Source organism: Acanthopagrus latus, chromosome 22 (assembly GCF_904848185.1).
Source record: "Acanthopagrus latus isolate v.2019 chromosome 22, fAcaLat1.1, whole genome shotgun sequence".
Taxonomy (NCBI): Eukaryota; Metazoa; Chordata; class Actinopteri; order Spariformes; family Sparidae; genus Acanthopagrus; species Acanthopagrus latus.
This window is the reverse complement of record NC_051060.1, coordinates 11,463,780-11,489,946: the sequence shown is the minus strand read 5'-3', so window position 1 is coordinate 11,489,946 and position 26,167 is coordinate 11,463,780. Positions and strand designations below refer to the sequence as shown.

General features: G+C 41.5%; 1 protein-coding gene across 1 annotated transcript in view; it reads left to right on the top strand.

Moving 5' to 3' along the window:
• The window catches only part of rngtt (RNA guanylyltransferase and 5'-phosphatase), a 97,378-nt gene extending 72,138 nt beyond the window's left edge, over positions 1-25,240 (top strand). The window contains exons 13-16 of the mRNA XM_037086750.1: positions 7,440-7,540; positions 13,857-13,923; positions 21,620-21,743; positions 24,644-25,240. Coding sequence (XP_036942645.1) covers positions 7,440-7,540; positions 13,857-13,923; positions 21,620-21,743; positions 24,644-24,810 — 459 coding nt within the window. The 3' untranslated portion in view covers positions 24,811-25,240. The remainder of the gene's footprint in view (positions 1-7,439; positions 7,541-13,856; positions 13,924-21,619; positions 21,744-24,643) is intronic.
• Positions 25,241-26,167: the final 927 nt, after the last annotated feature.

Here is a 26,167-nt window from a genome sequence, read left to right as displayed (position 1 = left end):
TAATCGAAGGATACAAAGAAGAATATTTGTTCCTATTTTTTTTTTCTCAAATCATTTCATCCACACTCAAAACTCCAAGAAGGTGTGATTCATGACAATTTTGACCCAATGAAATTCTGAATCATATTGTGAAAGATCTGATCTGGGAGGTCACTTCATTGGTTATTTTGCATTGTATCCAGTTCATGAATCAGTATAATCATTTCACGTGGGCTTTGCTATTCTTCCGAGAATGTGATAACTGATGACCATTTATCTCAAGATTTACCATTTAACGCTCCCACCCATCCCTTCATCCCTCAACCTTGTTTATTCTGAGACAAAAGACACCATTTTACACATTCACGCTGAAGCCTGAGCCTCAAAGAAATGGGCCAGTGTGTCTGAGCTGTGAGAGGAAGCTTTTCTCTATGGAACAGACTTATTGGATCTTTCCAGCCTTCCATCTATAATCTGCTGCAGATCTACACAATAAGTCTGCCTCGGAGCAAAAAAACTATTGAAAGGAGAAATTGAGAGAAAACATTTTAATCAAAGGATTTGTCCCAATGCATGCCTTCAAGCAAACTAATAAAACTACACTTATTTTTATATTTTGTTATTATGTATGGCTTCTGATAATATGCCACATTCACTACATCTGTGTTGGTACATGTAAATAATAGACAATCAGCCTTTTGTTATGCAGTTTGCCTGGGTTTTATGTGCATGGTATCATTGCTCTTTGACTGCTCTTTAAATGTTTGTGTGTTGTAGCTATGATTTATTGCTCATTTCCCAGAAAAGTCAAAACATTTCTGATGGTACTTAGAGGAAAGCTGATCTTAGAAACTCCAGAGTAAATGGCAATTTTAAGCTACGCTAGACTGCATTTTACAAGTGTTAGAAAATTAGGAGCGAAGAATAAGCACTAGGGCAGGGCGATTTGGCCTTAAATAAATTTCATTATGCAGTATGGAGTTTCTTACTTCAGTCCTTTGAAAATGATCTATATTTGATACCATTTTCAAAATTAAGGGGAAAAACTGACACAACATTGAGGCCAGTGTATCTTTTGAAATGTAGCAACTTATCATGTCATCGCTAATATCATTGGGGATGTTAATGATTAATCATTAATTGATTAATCACTGTTAAGAATTTTGCCGATTAAAAATAGGCACAAACAGGGAAACAGAGAGGCACAAACACATCAAAAACTATCTTGTCACAACTGACAAATATCAAATATAAAAATCCAATAAAATCCCAACACACTGGTATGAGAAATTGTATTTACTAAACACACAAGTAGTTTGTAATTTCAGAAATCCAAAAAGTGCTTCGATACGCTTACATTTTAGCCGTTTAGATGCATCAGTATGGGTGAGATTTTGATTCCTAATGTTGCCAACAACCAGTTTTCTAGTGGAAAACATCCAACATGTTTAAAATGTTATTAAATGCGCACCATCTTGGGAGGACATTTTAATCAAAGACAAAGATCTTTACTGATGTACTAAATAAACAAATACTCTTTGTGTTTAATGACTGAGATAACTGAATAAACAAATTGACCTTTAAGGACAGCGCAGCTTCATACTGTTTAACTTTGTTTATGTTTGGCGGACCCTGCCACCTCTCTAGCAGTGTTTTCGAGTTGGAATTATTACCTCATTAACAGAAATTTTAAAATTGAGTTTAAGCTTCTTCCCCAGAACTACATACTGCTCCTGTCATGATTAACCGATAATCCGTTATTGTTGATTAATGAAATTGCTTATAATTTGCATCCATAACTGCCATTATGTCAGTGATTCATGGTGGAATAGATGCAAAACCAAAGACATTCTCACTAGCCTCAGTTGCACTGTGTGCTTATTGCAACGCTAAGTTGCTAAACCTGCATGGTGAACACATTCATCTTCATACCTGCTGAACATCAGAGAGCTGTGGACTGTTGTGACACTTCCTGCCCCGAACACATGTGCTGCATTAATCGAGCAGACGTACCAGGCTGCGGTCTCAGCTCGTGTGTCTGCTGGGTGCCGCCTCTCTCCCTGTTACATATGCATCTAAGAGAGGCTCAGGCAAACAATAGGGGGAGACATGTTAAAAGAGGTTGATTATGTATTCAGAAGGGTTTACCGAGGCCACGCTCTGTGCCACTGTCAGTTTTGGGCGGAAAAGTCGTTGCCTCATAAACACAGCGCAGAGGGGATTTACACGAAAAGAATGTAGCGAGAAAATAAATGTGTAGTGTTGTATGTGACTAAGTAAGGGCTGAAGATCTTCAGTTTGTTCCTACCAGCCACAATAAACATATCTTGTTTAACTAATGCCATTAGTGGTTTCATTAGTATATCCTGAAGTTTCCAGGTTTCCAGAGGAACTCAATTTCTCATTCAGGCTTGTGTGAACACTGCTGGTGTTTTCTGTGTCCAAATCGAGCTATTTTGAAAATGTACTCGCTCGTGAAAGTTATAAAGTCTTAGCTGGCAGTTTGGTGGACTACTTTGAGTTTTTATCTCTGTCACCAAAAAGGTTTAGTCAAAGTGGGAAGAGAAAACTGCAGAGTCAGCCGAGCCCTGCTTGCACAGCTGAACCGCTGGTGATGCCTGTAGTTATGTCATGTAGGCTTTTTTTTTTTTTTTAAAGCCGACACAATTTGTAAGAGGTTGTTATACTCAGAATTCTTAAACAAGAGATAAGAAGATGGAGTTGAAGAAAAAAATGTTTTAGAGGTAAGGAGAAAGCAAACATAAGTTGCTGAGAAAGTTAGATGAGAGTTGCCAGTGAAACAGGATGGGGAAGAGTTCACCCAGAATACAGAAACACACTGTTTCCCCACTTACTCAGTGAACTCACTTAGCAGTTTTCACTTGAACAGCTTCCTGTAGAAGAAATAGTCCACATGGAAACTCGACTGTGAGGTGTGTGTATTATCACCGACAGGGACAATATTACTAAATGAACACAGTGCTTGTTTTTTTTTAATGTTATTTTTAATTGTTAAGCGGCACAACAACAAAATTCAGTACACATGCTTAGACAATAACCCCCCCCCCAAAAAAAAACAAAAACAAAATGCAAATTCAGTCATTATCTACCTGGCCTTATACCTCAGGTGAAGTCCACAAAACAGTTTTGGCCGGTTTCAAACGTAAAAACAACATCAACAAAGAACTTAAAATTGCTCCATACAACTCATCCAGTATAATCCAAGTCTCTAAGGACCTCAAGAGCCCAAATTGATTCCAAAAAATATTATTAACACCCTGTACAAGAAGAATGTTTCACTGTAGCTAATAATACTTAAGCATTAACTCGTCACCCTGTCTGAAGTAGCTGTACGAGCTTGAGCTGGCGTCAAGGGTGTAAATAATGTTTTTAATTTTATTTATGTATTTTGTTTATTTAATGTTGGGTTTTTTTTTTTACATTTTAAAACCAGTCCCCATCTACTTCAGCGGTTCAGGAGAATACAGCAACACTGTTTTGCCTAAGGTGACTTTCCATCGCCATGCAGCTTTAAGACACTCTTTGGAAAAAGAGTGTGAAACGTCTTTAATTAGTCAAAGGAGGGAGGAGCTGTTCGATGTTGGATTTCTTTATTCTCTTGTGTTTAAGTAGTTGCACACTGAAATGACTTCAGTAGCCTATGAATTAAAGTGTGTGTGCAAGCAAGTACACATTCATAGTAGAGGCAGCATACAGAATGCAGAATTAACTCCTACAGAGGTCTAGAGGTCTTGAATTAAAGTTAGGTTTTTATTGGGTGAGTTGTAGATAATTTTTTGGTTCAACTGTTTTATTAGACCTTGCACCCCAGTGTGCAGTGGTTGCAGAGTTATTACCCAAGAGATGTTCTTTACGTATTTATGATGACCGTTCCAATAATTGATTTGTTAAAAAGTAATTAAAGTCACTTGTTCTGGCATCGGTCCTCTGCTTTTAAAGTATTGAGGAAGCCAGCACAGCTGCACTTTAGCTTTCCCACTGTGCATCGCCTTCCGTTTTTCTTCCCCTCAGCCTTTGAATTTCTAACTTGAAACAGCAGGCAATTTATAAGCAATGGAACATCATTACATGAAAATGAGTTTGATAGATGAGAGATGTGTTGCCGACTGCAAGGTCGGGTTTGGAGGTCTGTTTTGCACCTCAGTAATGAAGCTCTTGTTTTGTATGTGAAGTCACTTTATTGGCAAGGCTAACAATAGTAATGAGAGCGAGAGTGCAACTGGCGGCACTTTTCATTTAGGAATGAATTTGAAGGTCGCTCATTTATGTAATCTGCAGCCTGATTGGGTTTTCATGGTGCTGTTGCTATGGTTCTGCTGGCTTGGATTCATTTTAAAACAGATTCCGGTCGGGCTGAGCATGCAAGGTTGGAAACGGGCCTCAGCGTATCCTCAGGGTTGCGGATAGTCTGGGGTGGACTGTTTTGTTTTATTGAGTAGTAAAGTAGTGCTGTTAATGTTATACAACAGTGAAGGTACACATCAACCAAACTGTTTTTTCCTGTGGTTGAAGAAACGTTCAGAAGTAGGAGATTTTTTTTCAACTCGTCGGGGAGGTTCCACACACGTGATGGCTCGATTTTACTCCACAGGTCAGCCAGGCGTGGCATGTGCCTTTTAAAGGAGGCACGCTTTTTGTTTTCCATTATTTCCTTCGGTGTGTTATATAGGTCCGTCCTCCTGCATGTAGGAAGTTAAATATTCCAAAGTACGCACCAACGGGATCTCCTCCTTACCACAGAGTAGTAGTCCGCCTTTAATTCTGGGATATTGTGACATCACACTGTGTCACCATGTCAGCCATTTGCATATTTTATATCCACCATCTAGTTTGGCAGCCTGCTTGGGCTCCGGAGACTGTCCATACTGGGCATGGTGAGGTTTGACTCCAAGTTTGGGGATAACTAAAGTCTTTCTTATTCAATCACTAGACACGTGTATGTTTCGTTCTCGCATTAGAGCTGCGTAAGTGGAATAAATCATTTTGCAAGAGGTTATTTTGATGCCTGTGCAGCAAAGCATAACTAAATGCATTGAAGAATGTTCCTTTCCACACCCACGTTTTCAGAAGAAAAGATGTACTCAGTTTGAGCTCTTTCAAAAGAGACATGCCCTCCTTTCCTGCTCTCCAGCTAACGGCGGTGAATAGCCTTTGTGGAGTGCGCTGATTTCAAAGGCATACGAAGGCCGCCTCCTACACGGAGAGCTCCGCCGCGGACAAAGCAGAAGGACACCCCACTCTCCCGTTCCATTCGCTTTACACCAGACAGGACAAAGTCAGGTTATTATTACCCAATTTAATCAGTACATTTAATTCCAACTAAAATCACACCGGGCATCACCTCGTCTCAGTCAAAAATAATGTATTTAATGCCTCCGCAGTGGGCATTATGTCTTCCGTTTGTCCATCCCCACCAACAGATGGCCGCCATAACTCAGGAACAGAAGGAGAAATTCTGACTGTGTTTAATTTTTGGTCGAATACTGAATTGGTGGGCAGTTGTCGCTCAGGGGTAGAGCTGTCTGCGTGTGAATACTAAACCTGAAATTGCTTCTGAAAGCATCGCCATCGGTGTGTGAGAGTGTTTGAATGGTTACTGCTCTTTATGAGCAGGTGGCACTTTGCATGGTGGCATCTGCCTCCAATGTTTGAATGTGTGTGTGAATTGGTGAATGCTGGCTTGTGTTGTAAAGGACTTTGAGCACTCGTTAAGACTAGAAAACTGCTATAAACACTAAATGCTGTTCATTTACTTATCTTGGGTGCCCACCTTGAAACTGTGATGATTGTGCTATATAGATCTTCTTTTCTGTGGATGAATGCTGGCTTGTGTTGTTAAGCTCTTTGGGAAGTAAGACTAGAAAAAACGCTACATAAGTGTAGTCAATTTACTGACTTGACACCATTGTGATTGTATAGATCTTCTGTGCTCTGTGCTGCCAGGTTGTGTGTGTGTGTGTGAAGATTCTTTGCAGCTACATTCATATTTGGAGCATTGTAGTCTCCCACCTGCTCTTGGTTTTGCTGATATCATGCTTCAGATGATTTTATTTTCACCATGTGATGGTCTCTCAGTTCACTATAAAAAAAATAGTCCCTAACAGAGACAGACATGATTCTTTGGAATCATAAATGTCAATATGTTGATACCTTTTTTTTGAAGAAAATCATTTAGTTAACCTGCCGGCCCTCTCCACAAACCCCAGTCATAACAGCAGGTACAATAAACAAACAACCAACACTACAACTCAGAGATGAAGCATTTTTGGTTACATATGGCTTAAGTGGGTTTTTAGAAGGCCTTACATTATAAAATAAGATAGCTGTATGTGTATTCCCTTTAAAAAGAACTAGTCTTTGACAATTTTATGGATATAAACACATGTACCTTAAGACAGGTTTAGACAACAGTGGACAGTTCCCATGGTTTCAACCTTACAAAGCCCATTGTGTTCTGCAGTGACACTGAACTTTGACAACAGATGTAAAATGTAGGCAGCAGAATTGTACAATTGTACTGGGCTTGACCCTGAAATGACTAAAAAGCATTTGAAAGCTTGTCATGCTGTAACATTTTCATGCAATTCAGCAGGTCCAACATCTTGCCAAACTCAGACACCAGGCCTTGTGTGGAGGAGTAGAGTAGATTTTCTGACAAGTGGCGGTATGTTTCTCCCTGCAGATGATGATTTCAAGTTATTTTTTAAAGTCCTGCCAAGGGGCCACACGTGGGTGGGGCCAGGAACCCCTTATTTGGTCCTGAGCTATGACAGCGCAGGTTCTCCTGAGGAATCCTGTCTCCTTTTCAACACATTCCCTTGGAGCAGACTTCTGTTACCGGGCAACCTGACAGTGACTGAGTCTGATCATCTGTTCCCGCCTCCACCCGTCATGCCTTTACATTTCTCATGTTCCAGTGGACCTGTCTCATGTCCTCTGAAATGTCAGGCATGCATAAATAATCAAAGTGCGTTGTTTGGTTGTGTCATATGTTGCTGCGCATTCGAAAGCAGTAGTGATGTGAAAAATGGAATCATGTTGAATCATAATTTCTCAGCCTGTAACCTGTTCACAGATCTATTTGTGTGCTCCCACCATTAAACCGTCTCCTTGTAATCATTTCATTTTAAATGTGGAGCTCTTGAGCTGATTTCTTCAATGAGCGCCCTTTTCGTTGTTTGCATTTCATGATGTTGTCGGTACCAAGAGACTCATTTTTGAATTAAGATCAATTCATTTTCATGTCTTGCTGCTTTAGATAGTTAGATACCAACAGTGTGTCATAATGGAGCCTAATTTGTATGAGGATCATTAACTGTGACTGTTGCTTAAAAATTCTACTCAGCTCGCAAATTACTCAGCCATCTGCAGAGTGATGGGTTGACAAAATTAAACAACTGCTCCCCCGTTTAATTTCTCGCGATTTGGTGTCTCCGCAGAGATATAAGGCCGGGAGGTGTGATGACATCCTCAAGTGGAAGCCCCCCAACCTGAACTCTGTGGACTTTCGCCTCAAGATCACCAAAGTCGGAGGAGAGGGGTAAGTCGTCGTTGCCGGGGAAACGCTCTGCCTGTTGAATCTAATGGCACCTATCATTTTGTGACACACTGGAGCACTCGCACACACACAAACATGTCGGGTTGCTATGTGTGTCGGCGTCATAAGCATGCTCTGATTCAAAGAAATCCAGCAAATTGCTTTGACGTTAATCTTTTCTTTACCGCCCCATCTTTTCCTTTCTGCCTCTGGGTTCAATTCCTCCTACAGTAACGTTGTCATAGTGCGCAAAAGTTCATTTTGCTCACCATAATTGCTTTCGAGGTCTTTTGTCTCCAATCCCTGAAGTGTTATGTTTTGGTTTGTGTGACTTTTGTGTGCAAAGAAAAACGCCACTGCCCTTCCCTTTTTTCTGAGACTCTATGCTTATTATCCTCTGCAACATAAATTATTCAGACCCACTGGTGCTCATCCTCGCCCCTTATCCTGGTAAACATTGGAACGCTGCAGAAAACCAATCCTATTCTTGGAAAGACAATTGACTCCTGCAGGTTATTACAGCCTGTGCATGTGTTTGTGTCTCAGATATGAATTAGAAACTAGTTGCGTTAAAGTTTGATGCTGCACATTTTGTAACTGATTGATAAAAAGAAAACCACTTTGTGTCCAGTGTGAAAGATTCCAACTTTTAGCCATGCTCATGTTGTGGCTCTTGGGATTGTAATGAACATCTATCAGTTAGTCATTTTGGTCCTAATCTTACATTAATAGACCAGAACTCCGCCGCGCTGGATCGCCACACCTATTGTCATTCTGCTATTGGGAAAAACAACACTCTGGGTCATTTCTATTTCTTTAAGCCACCATCACAATTTTCCAAGCAGCGCTAAGCCCAGGATGAAGCGACGGTGACCTTGTGAAATATGGGGCTTTTCGTCTTAAATTTTTGGCTGCGTCAAGTCAAACCGTGCCATCTGGATTTGCTTTTCCATCAACTACCGCACCTCCAAGCTGACAGCGGTGACATCTTGCAACTGCCCATGACGAGCCCTTTTTCCTCCCCCTAGACAAGCGCGTGTTGCGGGGGGGCCTGAGATGGTCAGCTTATACCCACAGTCAGCATCCAGTGAGTCAAACTACAGTGATCGACACTACGATATCTCAACAGCTTTTGTACAGATGACCTTTATATTTTTTGCACAGACATTTGTCGTCCCCAGAAGATGACTCCTGTTATTGTTAGTATTTCTGTAGCGCCACCAGCTGGTAACAACCTGCCATGAACTTTGGAACAGTAAATGGTCTCCAGAGCCTAAATCATAACTCTCTTCCTCTAGAACAACCAGCTGCTTAAAGTACATTTTTCACTTACCTTGTGAAAAATAGCAACAAATATTTAATGGATTTTCAGCCGTTTTTTCTCAGAGATCCTTAGATGTTGCTGCCAGTGCCGCCATGACTTTCACACTTGTGATTTTTGATCGATGACCACCACCAGTACAGACATTAATGTTCCCCTCAGGATGATTTTGCACTCTGATGACCCCTTTTGATCTAATATCACATTTTTATTCATCCAACATTTTGATACCTTCAAAGCTTCATCAGCTTCAGTTGTACTTGTTAAGTGCTAATTTGCCAATTTTAGCATCCTAACACAATGAAATAAAATGAAATAACATGGTAAACATTATTCCTTTCGAAAAATCACCATGTGAGTATTGCAGTTGTACAATGACCTGGGCAATCTCACAGTGCAGCCAGCAGGACTGAAGACTCCATATTTTTGCTTTTTGCTTTCTGAGTGCACGGCACAATGCACGTCTCTTTGCTTTGTGTGCTTTTCCTCCAGCTCAGAGTGTGAGTATTGTCTGAGTGAAGGCAAACAGACCAAAAGCAGTGAGAATTCTGGTCATGCTGCCTTTTCCTCTGAGAGCCAGGTGACCTTAGTGACTGTCCCAGCTTTGTAGCCATGAGCCTGCAACCAATCACCAACAACAGACTGAGAGGAGCACAGCAGGGCACAGCCACTCATTCTACTCCAAAGCCAGCCAGCAGGCCAGCTAGTCAGCATCTTGACTCCTCCCTGTGCGTGGGAGGACACAGACGAATACTGTTGCCGTTTGAAAATGTTCAGATAATTCCCCAAAAGATGGATTCTGCTGGCGGAGGCGCATTCAACAGACCTCTCTGTCTTGGTGTAGGTATTCAGATCTCTCTCTGGTTGCTGTCTGAGATGGAGTGTGTGTGTGTGTGTGTGTGTGAGTGAGAGAGAGAGAGAGAGAGAGATGGACAGACATCTAAGAAGGTAACAACTGTTTATTCATCAGCCCACACAGTCAATCCTTGAACACGTCTTTGTGTGCCACAGAGGCATAAAACCTTGCAAGTTTTATTACCTACACTGAGAGCGAGCACTGAGACAGACAGTGCTTATTGTACAGCAGGAAGACATGAGAAAAAAGGGAAAGCTGAAGCATCCCTGAGCCACTCCTAGTTGTGTAACTGAACAGTCTTGAGTGTATCATATAGGTAGCTTGAATTACAGATCATTTGAGCCAGCATTCTTTCTGAAGAGATCATGACTAACGGTAACGTCATCATTCATTAGCTGTGTCGTGAGTTTGAAGAGCCAGAAGATGAAAATGGTACTATCTGACTGGTTTGGATTGGCTCTCTAGAGGCCGGCTTCCAGGCATCTTGTTACTGGTTTCTCTCCTCTGCTGACTCAAATGTCATTACACCATCCCAATCCATATTTTGTGCAAAGGATCCATCCCCAGGCAAGTTGAGCAAACAACATGTGAGAAACGCTCTTTGGTTTTATTTTTTTTTCTCGACTGCGTCGCCATGGGTGACATTGACATTCAAACCATCACGGAGGCTGCATGTCATCATAAGTTTGATTTGAGCCAAATTATTTCTTCAGTGTTGATCGTAAGATGCAAACAACTGGCACGGGTGTTTTTTAGCTGCTGCAGAGAAGGATTTGTGTAAGAAACTAGCGGGTAATTCAGAGAAAGTGGATGTGAAATGTCAAGAGTGCCTCTGCTCGCAGCGTTTCAGCTGTCAGCGCAAACATTAAAGATCCTGCAGAACACACACGGAGTCTGTCTTTAGACTCTGAACCCCGTGAATGGATTTCTCTGTGCGGACACAAAGATTTCTGGAATTTGTGCTCGGCTGACCCGGCTGTCTACAGTTGGCACATTATCACAGGGAGAGTGTAGCCTGAACTCCAGCATGCACATATCGTGGAATTTAATGTCTAACTGCTCCACTGTTAAATTCTTACTTGGCCTGTGTTCACAGTCTAAATTATTATTCGGGATATCCATATTAATTTGCAGAATGTCCTAATCGCTACTCTGTCAGCATATTTTGAGAAGACTGTGGACAATATTTTGTACTGCTGTACTTCTTGAATGCCTCTTCGCTCGCCCCACCTTTGTGACATCACACTTTGTCACCATGTCACACATTGACATTATTTATACCTACCTTATACCTAAATTGAGCTAAGCTGCTCTGTTGTTGTTAGTGGTGCTGGCTCATGCATGTGTGAGCTGACCAATAAGAGCAGACTGGGATTCTATTCAGACAGGGGGTCTAAAAAAGACAGGAGCTGAAACAGAGCATTTCAGACAGAGGAGGAATACAGAGCTACAGTAAGAGAAATCGGATGTATTTTTTGAACTTTAAAGCATGTGATCCTATTCTAGCAGTCGCCCAAAATTCAACTATAAACCTGAAAATGAGCATAATATGTCTCCTTTGATGCTTCAACTTAAGTTTACAATGATCCCATCCATTTTGATCTGTGTGTGGGAAGCAAATCATTTTGATCCCCCGAATACATACAAAAGTTTTCTTCAGACACACCCAATGTCACTGAGAGGTACCATCATATTTTACGACTCATTTACCTATTATTTCCTCCGAAGAAAGAAAAGAGAAGTGAACATTGGATTTTTGAGTGTAGTCTTGTGTTTCTGTAGCACTTTTCCAGTCTACTCACCGCTCAGAGCACTTTACAACACGTGTCACTCATACACTGATGGTAGAGGCTGTCATGCAAGGTGCCAACTGCTCATCATACAGTTTTGGGATCTGGGGGTTTGAACCAGCAACCTTCCGATTACTAGACAACCCGCTCTACCTCCCGAGCTACAGCCGCCTCCTGACATCTAGTGATGGCCTCAAACGGCAGGGCACTGTAGACTTTAGCAAACATTACACATGAGTATGATGGATACATACTGGTGCTTCAAATCCTTGAGCAGCTTGAATTTATATTTTAGGTGAATTATTCATTTTACATCATCACAAGGCAGTACATGTGGCATTTCTAAATGAACCACATTTCCCATGTTGATGGTAATGATACATAAGCATACATAATATAGAATATCATATACTTCATCAGGTGTGTTTATATTGAGGCAGTGAGTTGATAACACACATTTGTCACATTTTACTGTCTTCCTCCAGCCTGCGTCATAAAGTATTTTTATGTTTATTTGCACCTTGGCCACCTCTTTGTTTCACCATACAAAGTTGTTTTTCCAAGGTTTTTTGCCTCTGTGGATTTATAACTAATTCAACTCATTGCTCCAGCTGTTAGGTAATACGGGTCTGATTTCACGCTGTTCGAAGGAAGCAGTGACATTTAACAGCATCTTGATTACTCTAACAAAACCCTTGTGTTGCATTCTATTTTTATCTGTGTTGTTATGCTATCTCTTTCTCTCTCTCTTTTTTTTTATTCATCTGAAATTAAATAATGAAAGAAGTGAAGTTGGAGTGAGACGGCAGGAGTCTCAGCACAAGTCTATTTTCCTGAGGCACTTGCATATACTCTCATCTGTTTTCTCATCTATTCCATTCCCTTCTGTAAAGTCTCATTTATCTTAGTGATGTTTTTGATAACTGTCTCGTGATCGGTCCAATTCCCTTGTTGTCGCGTTTGACACACAACACACTAGATTATTAATAGAACCCATGCTAGAGTGGACATGTCCATCACTGCATGGCTATTTGGCTCTCCTAATGTCTACTGCCGCTTCCTTCCTGCTCGTGCTAGCTATCATTACGCAGGAGGGGGCTCGGGCGGATGGAAACATGGTCTCCTGAAATCTCTGAACGACTACGCAAATGCACTGTTGTTTTGCCGTCAGTTTAGCCCCCTTTATTTCCGTTCTAAAAATGTTTAACTCATATGAGACCGGTACCGGCGGTCGTGTAGGCATGGTACACAAAAGGGCAGACATAGTGTCTGGAAATAACAAAGGGCACATGGGGGTGTTTTTGGTGGAGGGAGGTAAATAGCAGTGTGTGATTAAGACATCTGTTGGGCGTGATCTCCGGGATGAGACGCAAATACTGCACACGCTCAGAGTACTGAGAGACATACACAAGACTGTGGTACCACAAGGATTGCACATAAGTTTGGAAATGTCATCGGGAGGTGTAAAAAGGTTCAGAATAATGCTTGACTTTGAAAATACCCCTCAAAAAATAATCTAGTGTTTAATCCACAGAATCACTCAAAACAAAAAAAAAAGTGATGGTAATGAACAATCCAATGATCATACACAGTAAATGATCAGGACAAAAACATACAATAAACTAAGTAACAGTATACATTGATTGATGTGGTTATGAAGGAATATGGTAAAAAAAAAAAAACAGCATTTTTAAGTTGAGACCTGATGGGAAAGGCTTTACTAGTCTACACATGTATGGTTTTGGTACCTTGAAAGCAGAAATGTGGGCTCCAGTCACTGTTGAAATGAGATGAGACTTGGTATTTGAAGTCTTGTGACTTGACTAAACGAGAGGCAAGATGACTGAAATTACCTGTCTGTGTTTATTTTGTTTTCAGTGTAGATCTGCCACAATCTGTGGCTTGACTTGACCTGCCCAAGGAAAAGTGACTCGGGACTTGCTTGAGAATAGAATTAAATAACTTGAGTCTACTTTAAAGTTCTTGAATGCACTCTGAAAAAGCTGTATGAATCCTGGGTACATATAAACACTAATATATTCTAAATAAACTGTGCTGAGGGCTCACAGTGCTGTGAAATGCCTGTGACTGTGTTCAATCTCTATGTATATGCTCCACATGATGATTATTGACTCTGAATGTGCTCATACTGTGATCTAGAAGTTTAGAAACATCGAGCTTCACAGAGAGACAGAAGGGCTCAGAGAGGTGTAATCTCACATCTCTGCTGTTCTGTTACTAGCTGGAAAATGAATGCCGTGTAGTGATTCCTTTGCACCGTTGTCACCACTCAAATACTCTCTGAGGCTGAAGGTGTTGTGGATGTTAACCATGATCTTTTTGTCTTTCTAGGCTGCTTCCGCAGACTGTCGGCTTGCTCTACGTCGGCAACTATGACAGGCCCTTTGCAAATATGAAGGTGAGAAAAATAAATGTGTTGTCTTGTTGAATTCATCCTCGCGCCAGCAAGTCAAAGGCCCCCTGTGCTCCCTTTCAGCCTCCCTTTAGCACAACACAAGATTTAGTTTTGTTGCACGGGTAAGGCTGAGTGTGTAGCTGCCAAGAATGAACTGTTTTTTTATCTTCATCTGTTGCAGTGAGACATGAAATATTCATTGCGGTTCAGTTTAGTCTTTTCACTCACCAACACTCAAATAGTGTCTAACCAAGCTATTGTAAGAAATACATTTTTCTAATCTTTTTTTTTTAATTTAATGTAAAACTTAACACTATGTCCGTATTTAGTTATTTTCTTGATACAATCAGAATATGTGCATAATATCTCATCAGTGCAACACACGCACTGTTGATCATCATAACAGTATCATTTGCTAATTGATACCAATTGCTTCTACACTTGTTTATGTCACTGAAACTTAACACTTCCCACACAGATGTTTCACACTGGCGAATCATGTGTTTTTAAAATGTCATGCTTTTCACTAAGCATGTAGAGATGCCACACTACGTACATATTTCAGTTGTTTACACCAGGTGACACACGGTGGCCCTGAAGTACAAATCTCAGCAGTTCTTCTGCTGCTCCTCTCAGGGTCACTCATCCTACAGAGTGTCTCTGGGCCAGCCTGGTCCGCTAGCTAGCCTAGAGACACTGCAGCTTAGGACAGCTGAAGAGGTTGGGTTGTTTACTGGGGAAAATACAGCCCACAATTGACTGTATCAGCTCCACCACTCATAAACACCAGACAACCACCAAACATGCAGTAAAGTTTGGAAATGGCACGCGAGCAAGCTAATTCTTGTCTCCTTTGTGGTGTGAACAGCAAATTGTGGACTATCAAGGCAACAAACGTTAGATTGTCCAGATATCATCGTATCTATTATTTGTTCTTTCCTTAAATTAACTTTTGTAAGTATGATCATATCCTCAACTAACTCCAAAACCCCTCATCAAACAGTATTTTTTATTTTTGGAAAAAATTAGTTAGTTTGATCCATCTTCTCTGCCTCTTTGTATTATTGTCAGAAATAGCAAGCTGTTTATAGACCAGTGATTTATTAATAAAACATGAAAATAATCAACAGATGATTTAGTAATGAAAATAACTGTTGTCTGCAGCCTTGCTTTTGCTTTAAACTGACCGTGTTTAGCTGTGCTATGTTTTGTCCTTGATAATACTTCACTGTTAGAGAGGCATCTGACGGCTGCACTTAACTTGGTGAGATTGATTTCCCTGTCGTCTGTTTGAACACAGCGCCGTTCTGTACGGCATCACACTCAGCATCGTCAGACCTCCGACCCGCAGTAACGCAGACTCAAGTCAAGTGCCCTCCACACTAACAAGCACATCACCTCTGTGAATCTGTTATAGGAATTCACTCATCTGAAGTGGAGAACAGGTTGAGAAGCGACACGACAGAATTATTGCATTTGTTCTCATGTCTCTATTTTGATGTAGATTTCTGTAATGCTATTACAGTATGTGTAGATCATCCACTTTGACTAAATTCAACTAAATTGACTAAAACTCTTAGTATGTGTAGGCCTCTCATTAGTCACAGTCATGGTTCAGATACCCAATAAATGAGTGGTTCTGTTCCCTGTGGTATTGTGGCAGTTCTCATGTATCAGCCCTAGGCTCTGTAACTGAACAAGATAAGAGTCTGTGTTTGCTACTCTGTCTCTAAGCTCCTCTGTGGGAGCCTGAACAAAAGCAGCAGCCCTGGGGTCGTCTTCTGTCAGCATTCGTTTTGCTGTTTTTGTCAGGAAATGCGTTTTTACAGTCAGTCCAAGGGTGAATATGATAACAAAAATGGTAATGACATGCCAACTGAGAACACGTGTGACTTGTGGTTTTTGGCCGGCTGAATAATGTTCCCGGTAGATTTTTTCATGTAGTGCCACGTCTGCAGTCTGTGTATGTGTGCCCTGCAGTCCAACACAGAATAGTAGCTCTGATATTCATTGCCTTGCTTGTGGGGTTGTTAGTGACGTCGGCGCGTTGATTACATGTAATTTGATGATCATCCAGTGAAGCATCAGACTCGTGATTGGAAAAAAAGAAAAAGAAATCGAACCAAAACTGTTTCTTTACCTAGAAAAATGTCGCCTTCCTCATGAAAACGTGTTTTATTGTCTCAATTCTTCAAATTTAGCTCCTTATTGTTGTAATTCCTTACTCTCTTGGTACCTACAGGGAATTACTAAAATGAATTTTGGAAGGGAGCTTTCATGATGATCTATCAGCTCAGCCTTTCCTAAAGAACCAGTGTTGGGAAAGAGCAGAGCAGCTGAAAATCTTTTGGCAGCGATTATGTCTTTAGGTGTGTTTAGTGATAACGACATGGCAGTACCTGTTTGTGAGTGAACTTTAATATGTATATGTACCATTGTGAGACTTGTGTTCATGCAAGGTAATATCTTCATTTTCATTTAAGATCTCTTCCCCATAACAAATCCAAGAATGTAATCACAGAAATGATCAGTCAGGCACACAACTGAATGCGAGCAATCCGAAGCTGTAACACACAAGCAGACTTTTAAACATTGATGCATAAAAACAAATCCATCCGTCCAAATTCATTTGTGGTTTTCCCTCCGTCACTCAAGTAATCCAACGTGCTGCCTCTGTGACTGTGCTCATTTTTGTTGTTACTCCTTCCGCATGCAGACATGCCCTCACCACGCCTCACAAACCACAACTTCATTGATATAACCATCCCATCAGGCACTGGTTCCTCTTGGCCTCGCCCTAAACTGATCACTGATAACTACGCAGTGACATGCCAACTGTCGCATGCACGAATCAGGAAAGGGAACGTGGCGTCTGACGTGATTGTCAATGTCGCCGTTTCCGAGATGTCGCCGTTTCTGCACGCCCACATTAAAACGCAACCCAGAAGTTTTCAAACTCAGCAGTATTTCCAAAAGGGTCCTTAAAGGGCTGCTGAACTTTGGCGTACGCACGTAGTAGTCTGGACGTAGCCGCAGACAATGAACATGGTGACAGTCGTAGCCAATCTTGCAAAAATGTCAACTTCTTTGCGTCATGTCTGGTCACTTGTCGAGTACCATATTATCAGAACAGTAGAACTGATGCCTGAAGCTAGAAAAATGAAATCACAGTTATGATAATCCACTAATTGCCTACGAAAAAGGACTAATACTGAAGGTTTTGGTCCATCTGGTTTGCTGCATTACAATTTTGACTTCTAGAAAAGGGTGGAATTAGCTCAAGCCCATTAAAAGTAATGACTATTCATTCTCCATTTAAGGTTCAGTTTTACCACTTCATGGAGTCGGCTCCCTGTGCAGAGCTCCGTGTGGCCTGCTTATTAATCATAAATAACTTGAATGGTGCCTGACAGATCCAGTCACCAGAGACTGAGATAAGAGCAGCTCTCTGTCAAAGACCAGCCACTTTGATGAAGGTGTGAGAGTTCAGCCGTGTGCACCTGCTGGCTGCTGAAATGCCTGTGACTGCTTTTTTTTTGTTTGTTTTTTTTTTCTCCCCCTCCCAATTTGTACAACTCCATATGCATCATTAAGCGGGAGTTACAACAATTTGACTCCTCTTTAATCAGCAGCAGTCATAATATTTGTGAAGCTTTTCTGTTTTCCGTTCGTTTTTCATAATTTGTTTTGCCAACAGCTTTTGTAAATTACATGAGATGTGGGCTTCAGAGTAATTGAATGTTCTTCCCACGTAAAAACGCTCAATCACACGGCACAAACAAAACAAACCAATCGGTTGAAAGTTTGGAAGGTAAAAATCACATCTCCGCGTGCAGCTTTTTCCCCCACCTTCGTTGTGCTTTGTTCAACTGACAGACCAGACAGTGTTTCCTCCTCAGAGAACTCCTCAGATGTGACGCGACAGTCAATGTGAACGCGTGGGATAATGACCGGTATTATACAGATTCACCAGAGACCCGGCGCTGACGTCGGATAATGGGTTCATGAGGAGCCACTGGACGTCGTTGGACTCTCATTTGTTTGTTCTCTGACAGCTATTAGAGGCCACACAAAGCTGTAATTGGCCCTGATAACTACGTTGAAGGTAGCAGAACATGTTCGAACATTTTCGCTGTACGACTGGCTCGCTGACGCACTCAGTTGAGTTCGTTATTCTTTCGTCGGAGCTGATATCGATGCACAGAGGGCATGTAATGAATTCTGTTGGAAAGCATATTAAAGATTGAACATTAGTTGCGATACTGTCCATCAGCTGTGTTGTTCCCTCTGAGGGAGCTTTCTTCTCATGTTCATACTCTTGCATCTTATATCCTCTCCCCACTTATATATTCTTTCATCTGGATTCTTGTTATTAAAACGGACCCGAGTGCTGCGGTGTCGCAGACCTGCGGGCGGGTTCTGATTAAGTCTCGAATAAAACAAGGATGGGGTCAGTCGGAGAGCCGCATCTGGGAAAACAAAACAGCAATTCGAGGAAATTGCAGACTTTGAGTTCATGTTCATCCGTGTCGCTGTCTCTCCCAAATTCCTGTAAGAAGCTGAAGCGCAGTGTATGAGTACAGCAGATCCCAGCGTCTGATAAAAAAGCAGGTCACATGCTCTATACTCTCAGTAATCTTCAGTTGTTTCCTTTGTTCTCAGTTTCTGCTTTACTTCGTGACAAAATTGTCATCATATGTGTTCAGTTGTTCCCAGTGGTGAAGAGTCTCGTTCTCGTGTTTGGGTGTCGTTGTCAGGAGTCACAACAGTAGTAGCGGGTGGAAAAAAACAGGACTAAAGAGCAGCATCTCTTTATTCTTGTTGGTAGTTTGTAATTTCTAAATCTGAAGCGACCATAATTGGTGTAGACATGCAGACACGACTGTTCTGCAGCAGTGCAACACTGGCTGATAAAGACTTTGACCGCCAAAGTCCCTGCTAACGGGTGGCACACGTGTGCTGCCATAATGAGAGAGATTTGGACGGATTAAGTACCAAGTGGTGATGAAAAATGGCAGCCAACATGTCACCCTTCACCAGCAGGAAGAGATCCCAGCCTGCAGCAGAGCGTCCTGCCTGCTTGTACTGCCCTGCACAGTTCTCTGGCAGCCGTCTGTGTCGAGCTTTAGGAAAAGCTCAGAGATTCTGTCGCTCCTTCGGTTCATCTGCTGCTCTCCTCTAAATGAAGACACGTTTGATGTACAGTTAGTCTTACTGAGGTTCTGTCTTCAGACCGACATCAGAGTCAGAGGTTGAGGAGATGAATCTGAATTTTGAAATAATCGCAGTGACTAATTAGTCATGAGTTACAATTCGTCAAGGTCGTTAACTGAAATCCAGTAACTGGTGTTCTCTCCCTCCCACTCTGCCTTCCTTCCCCACACACTTTCTTTGCTTCCTGTGTGATGTGGACCCCCACTGTGAGCCCAGATGCCCCATACTCCAGGATCACACGAGCTCCTACTTTGTATTTAGCATCTTGCCAAACATTGTAGCGCTCCTGGCAATGATGTTCACTCTGTGACCTTGGAGGTCGGCCTCTTTATCTTGAGTCTGTGCACAAACATGTCAGTGCAGTGAATACACGGACAGGCTCTTTCTGTGTGAGGTCAGGTTGAAAAATCACAGAAGAACACTTGATAATGACTTAAGTCACTGTATTCATAGTTTCTTTTCAAAGCCAAACGTTGCATTCCAGTCTCCCTGTTGCACTTTTTGCTCTTCGGCAGCTCGAGGATTTGCATTTTCCAAGTCTCGAGAATCCTCTCAGTGAGACACAGTCCCTGGACAAATAAACAACAGATGCTCAAATGTCTTCTTTGACTCATGCTTGATCTTCGGTAATGTGTGCCATTTTCATATACTTCAACTATGTTGCAGTGTGCCCAGTGTGTAGAGTTGATTTTGTTTTCCAAACAGAGTATGATGTAATAAGTCAGTGATCCTGTGTAGTGTCGTAGGAGGAGCTGGAACTGTTGCACTGCTTTGTTGAGGGGCTGCATCACGAAGGTGCAGACACTCGTACTGTGTCACTAAGTACACCAAATATTAAGGCAGCACTGCAACAAAAAAGTACATTTTATTTTGTTTACTTATTATAGATAAAACCTCGACTCTTAAATATTTGCAAAGATGGACTCCCTACCTTTCCATTATCACCTCCATCCTGTTCTTTTACACAAAGCATACTTGGCTGAATATATTTGTAAATAGGAATATTTTAAAAATGTCGGATTGAAGTGACTTCTGTTGTAAATGACTTGAAGCAAAAAAAATCCCTTTCATAGCTCTTATCCTTTATACCCTCTGATTCCCAGCATGAAAGTTCATTTTTGATCTTTGAAAAGGTGGTTTGACGACATAATCTTAACTCAAGGACCCCTCGCTGCTGATTTATTGGGGCTGTATTTGTCATAACTTGACCAGGGTCCCATCCTTAAGTCATGTGATGGCAACTCAGTGGAAATCGATGAAGAATTGGAATCAGATCATGAGATGGACAAAGATTCACAAACAGAGTGATCTCTCTTGCGGTACCGTGACAATCCTGCTGTCATCACGATACCATTTATCTGATGGAGGTAGACAAGTGTGGACGCTTGCAATTCCTTCTCATCTTTGCACTTTCAATCAAGTCATCAACACTGCTTCATTACCTTGTAATAATAATAACAGGATTACCAAAGTAACACAAGAGGAATCACCATAGCTGACGACATGTTGAAAATGTCTGGTTGCATCTGTGTACATAAACATCAACGATGACAACTGATAACGTTTGCGGCTCTTGAGCGCTTGTTAATTTCCTTGCAACTCATTCTTCAGGGTCAGGGGGGAACTCAAAAAGTAGGACTAAACATTGGAAACGAGAGTGAGCCGTGAGGATTAATTGGCTAATTATACTGTATTAATGAAAGTGATGGATGCTTGTTGCCGCCCTCACATTACTCCTCACCGTCCTGGCAAGGCTTTGTGCAGTTTAATCACCACATTACATGATGTTTGACTCCTCAAAGGTTAATGGGATTCAAAAGCGTGACTTCTCGGTTCCATTTGTAGAAAGCCAGAATGTCATTTTTTTCTTGGCAATTTAAAGAAAAATACCGGCGTAATGCCTGTTTCTTTTTTCTTTCTTTTTTTTCTTCCTCTCCCCATTAAAAAAGGTGAAAATGTTAAACCGGCAGATGTATTTCCTCTAGTCAAATGCCTCTGCTGCCTGAATCAACATAATTCATCATGTCGAGCTGCCAATTTGTTGCATTTTAACACAGAAGTCTTTGTAGGCTACATTTCCACTTTTGTAAATCCTTTCAGCCGTCTAAATGTTGCCCTCTGCCTGAAGTTTAATGTTACCCTTTAACTGCTGATGAAAGTATTCGAATGACAAGTCGTGATGGCGAAGATGATTTGCATATCACGTTGGTTAAACTACAGTTACACATGCCAGTCATTGACAGTTATTGGTATTCATAAACGCAGCAGCGTGTCTCAGAGAACTGTTACGATAATGTGACTTCCATGGAGTAGATCAGACCGTCATGGCTTCTGAATGTGGCAAAAAAAAAAAAAAAAAACATTAGAGGGTTTGTAATTTCCGCAGGCGGTGATGGCAGCAGAAATAAATGAAATTACACTCATTCAGTCCGTGTGTCGTAACAACCATCAAACCATCTGTGTCCTTTCATCTCTGTCTGCGCAGGCCACAAAAGAGCTGAAACAGTACGACAACAAGATCATCGAGTGCACCTTCGCCAACAACACCTGGGTGTTCATGAGGCAGCGGGTGGACAAGAGCTTCCCCAACTCCTACGACACAGCGATGGGTGAGACCTTGTCATGCATTTTCTTTTTGTTTTTTTTAATATCTCACCGTTTCCTCTGTCTTTGTCGTTATCTGGGTAAACAACAACCAGTCAGGCTGCGATAAGCTCATTTGATCTATTTGTGTTATTAATTCCATGACTTCACATCAGCCTTTCCGTCTTGGTTTGATATCTGTGTCGCGAGAGATTGTGTTCGAGTGTGGACGGGCAGACGTTCTGCTGCGTACTTGCCATTAAGCGTGCACACAAGGCAGTCTGGCCTTGTATTTCATGCCCAGAACGCTCTTTTCAGCGATTTAGGATGCGATGTTTTGCTTACCTCTTTACCTCGAGTAAAGCAAACAGTATCTGCAAAATTCAAGAAACGTGTCTTTAGATACAAATTTCAAGCAATTTCTTGAACTGATAGTCGGCTGTCTTAACAATTGATTATCAGTTGATTAATTGATAATATATTAAATGTGTTTTTCCAATAGAAAACTGCTGTAACCTCTGACTGGATTTATTTCCGATATTAAATCAGATTAGGCTACATTAAGCGTTAAGAACAGATAAAGTTCTTAAGATGGATGATGAACGAAACAAGAATGTCACTCTCTGTTGAGCCCATCCCTCCGCCACAGCCCAGCTAGATCTGGATTTCATTTGGAGCACACCAAAAACAGTTTTCATCAAGATCCATGAATTGCTGCCAGACAGGCGTGGTAAGCAACTAGCCGGTGAGCTAGTGGAGCTAAGGGATATGTCCCTCAGGATTTGTTGGTGATCAAAACTTGAGCTGAAACTAGAATGACTATTGACTTCTTGTCAGGTGGCTTGAAAGTCTAAATGAATGCTAATGCTGTCTGCTTGATGTGTAAATAAGCTGTTTACTGACCTGTCCCCCATTAAAACTTTGCTTCCACGGTGGGATTATGATAATATGCTTACAGATTGTTCCACTGCCACAAGCAGCAAGAAAACAATTATTCCTGCTTTAGAAACATCATAAAAAAGGTGGTTAAGCCCTCAAGGTACTAAAGCAGAGCTGCAGTAGAGTCATCATTACTGTCGGGCTGCAAAAATGTGAATTGTGTTTAAATGGGAGCATCATCTGAATTTCTTAAGATAGATCTTATAATCTGTTTGGTATTAGTACCATGATACCAGTTTACTTACTTACTTTACTTTTAAATGTAATGGTCTTCAGATTCAGGAACCGAACTGTATTTCAGTATTTCCTGGAATGTAAATTTATTTACCCAGTTCAAAAACATTTACCCAGTTCAGAACATTACATGGATCTAAACTCTCGAAAACATATTTTTCAGATGCTCTCACATAAGATCATTGCAAAGCAATAACGGCTTCTTGAGGAAACAAATGGAGAAGAACAAGAAGCTGAGAATAAATGCAAAAATATTAGTTTAGCGCGGCAATAAAGCTCGTTTGTGTAGCACTTATCTAAACGCTGACTTTACAGTGCTGTGAGAAGAGGCACATAAAAAGTCCAAATAGAGCCAATAAAACATGAAGCACAAGCGAGAGGAGATACGTTTAAAGATGAATTGAACTGATAGAAGAAGATAGAAAAGATAGACCTGAGTTATTGAGCTTTAGATCCTCAGGCAGGCTGTTTGTGCAGCCTTGGTGCCCAGATGGCAAAAGAACCTTTTATCTAAGATCTAGACAGATAGCACAGCATTTCTCCTCCAGCTGATAACAACTCAATGAGCTCCTTAGAAAACTAACTCCTCCTTTTGTTCATGGCACAGTCATGAGCGTGCTGATTGGCTGAGCCTCATCCCCTTAGTGACTGTTGCTATTCCTAGGTAGCATCGCAGTCTACAATGTCAAATATCCGAAATGTCCGCAGTCCCGACCCTTCTGGTTTCCTCTGGGGCCTTATTTTCGAAAAACTTTGTATGGGAGTGAACGGGAGAGATCCTGTCTGAACTGTGTCGTGAATCACACGTCTGATGTTTGTCAGGTTAAAAGATAATTTTCCAAGTCGTCAACAAAGTCTCAGCTTGGCATGAAACTAATGAAATAAAAGACTGTGAGAGTGCGTTAACAAGACAGCCAACTGTCAGCATCTGCAGCAAAAATTCTACTTTCACATAAAGTCATCAACAGAAACTTCAGCACATGTCAGGAAAGAAGAAAAGGAAAACAAACAAACCAACCCTAACCCAACAACTATTGCCTTTGTAGTCTTAAGCTTCTTATGACACCGAGTCATGTATTGAAGTTACAAGTTAAATGGCACAAATTCAACTTACCCATATTTAAATATATTGATAACCCCTCACACACACCATTACTGCATGTACTCACACATACAATAAATACAAGCATATATCTAAACACCCACTATGTACAAATACGATGGATACGTGGATATGGATTTAAACAAACAAAGAAAAGGAAAAGTATAATAAAAAAATAACTGAAAAATGTCCCGTCCACCATCAACGACATGATGACAGATTCAGCAGCTGTAGCTAAGAGGCATGTAAACGGCTTATCTCAGTGTCAGGAGACCTTTTACTAGATCTCCTGTGGAGTAGTCAAAATGAAAAAACGATACTGTGGCATGTTTACACCCTACGACACGCCTGCAGGCAGAAGATATGGACATGAAGAACCAGGTTTCTCATGTTGTGTAAAAATGTCATGATCCAGGATAAGACTCATGACCAGGATTCTAGAAAACATATAAAAATCACTGAAGGTGGTAGCGGTAATATTTTGAAACCATGGCTCTTTATTTATTTGTAAGGTGTATTTTTTTTCTTGCCTGTGTTAAAATAAACAAACTGTGTTCCACTTGAATCTATCACCATCTCTGTAGTAACTTCCTTCCTTTCTTCTGTGTGTGTGTGTATGTATGTGTGTGAATTTGTTCCCTCTCTCCCCAGCTGTGTGTAAAAGCATCCGAGAGCCCGTCACGAAGGAAATCCTCCTGGAGTACGTGGACCGCTGCGCTCAGGCAGTCCAAGCCCAGAACCGGAAGCACCCGCCGGACCCAGACTCTGAGCTCATGCCCCCTCCCCCTCCAAAGAGACCCAACCGGGCCATCCCGTAGCCCACACAGCTGGGCCTCATGGACTGCTCTCCAGTCACGGTGTACATCTCCATCACCAGCTCCATCAAACCCTCCCAACAGAAAACAGACATTTCAAGGCTTTCTCACATCAGCACATTTGCTTTCCCAGCCCTCAGAAGCATTTAATTGACTGCCTCAACGTCATGAATTTACCTTGTAGACTTCTTTGTAGCTTTAATTGCTGGTGTTCTTATTAAAATGAAAATCACGATGCTTTAGTTTATTTTTTTTGTTTTGTTTTTGTTTTTGTTTTCCTATTTATCTTTTTTAAAAGTCTGAGCTAATTGGTATTTATCAACAGGGGACTTTGTTATGGCTGCGGTTAACACCTGACGACGAAGAACTTGTTTATGTTTTGTCGACTAGTTCCTTATTTGTACTGAAGGAAGAGTAAACATCGTCAAAGCTCCGCCTGCTGTCTGAGTGCATTTTAAGTCGGGAGAACCACACTTGGAGGATAGTCGGTGGCACCAGAGATCTAATTTAGATTAACAGAAAGCTGCGCAGGTTTTTGGGTTTTAGTTCGGTTAAAGAGAATAAATGTTCAGCCGCGGCTCCCCAAATGTTTTTCATACCCGGAGTTTTCCAAACAGATAACGATTAGATCTCAGCTCTCTGTTTCGTAAGACTTTGTCCAAAGTAAAGCCCATCTGTGTGGACTTTTGTTTTTAAAGGCCACATGGGTGGGCGAGGAGATGACAACGTGATTACACAGCCTCGACAAACTAACTGCAAAAGAGTACAAGCGGTGGAATCGAGCCGCAGATGGAAACTTAAACCAACATAAAGTTTGTCAGTGAGATGAACAGCTTGAGCGCTGTTAGACTCTCCGACCTCTACAGGTCCCTTCAAAACATGTTTCCTCAAATCGGTGTTCTGCGTAGTGTAGTGGCGGCCGTGTATGAATGTGCCTGAATGGCCGAATGCTGGCTTGTCTTGTGAAGCTCTCTGAGTGATCGATATAACGAGGAAAGTGCTGTATGAGTCCATTTATCATTTTACCATCTGATTGCAGAGGCTGCCTTGTCAAGGTTGGGACCTTGACACGGCAGCTCAGCAATATTTCTACCCTGAAGACATCCACACACACTCGCACACCGATAGAACAGCCATCGGGAGCAATTGGGGTTCTTGCCTGAGGATACTTTGACATAAAGCCGAGGAACCAGGGATCAAACCGCAGACCTTCCAATCAGTGGACGACCCGCTCTACCTCCAGAGCCACCGCCGCCCCGGTGGGGTTATTTAATCTTCATTTTACCTGAAATATTCTCCTTGAGACTCAAAATCTCTTTCACAAGACAGCAGCAGAAAAAAAGATTCATATCAAAGCTCA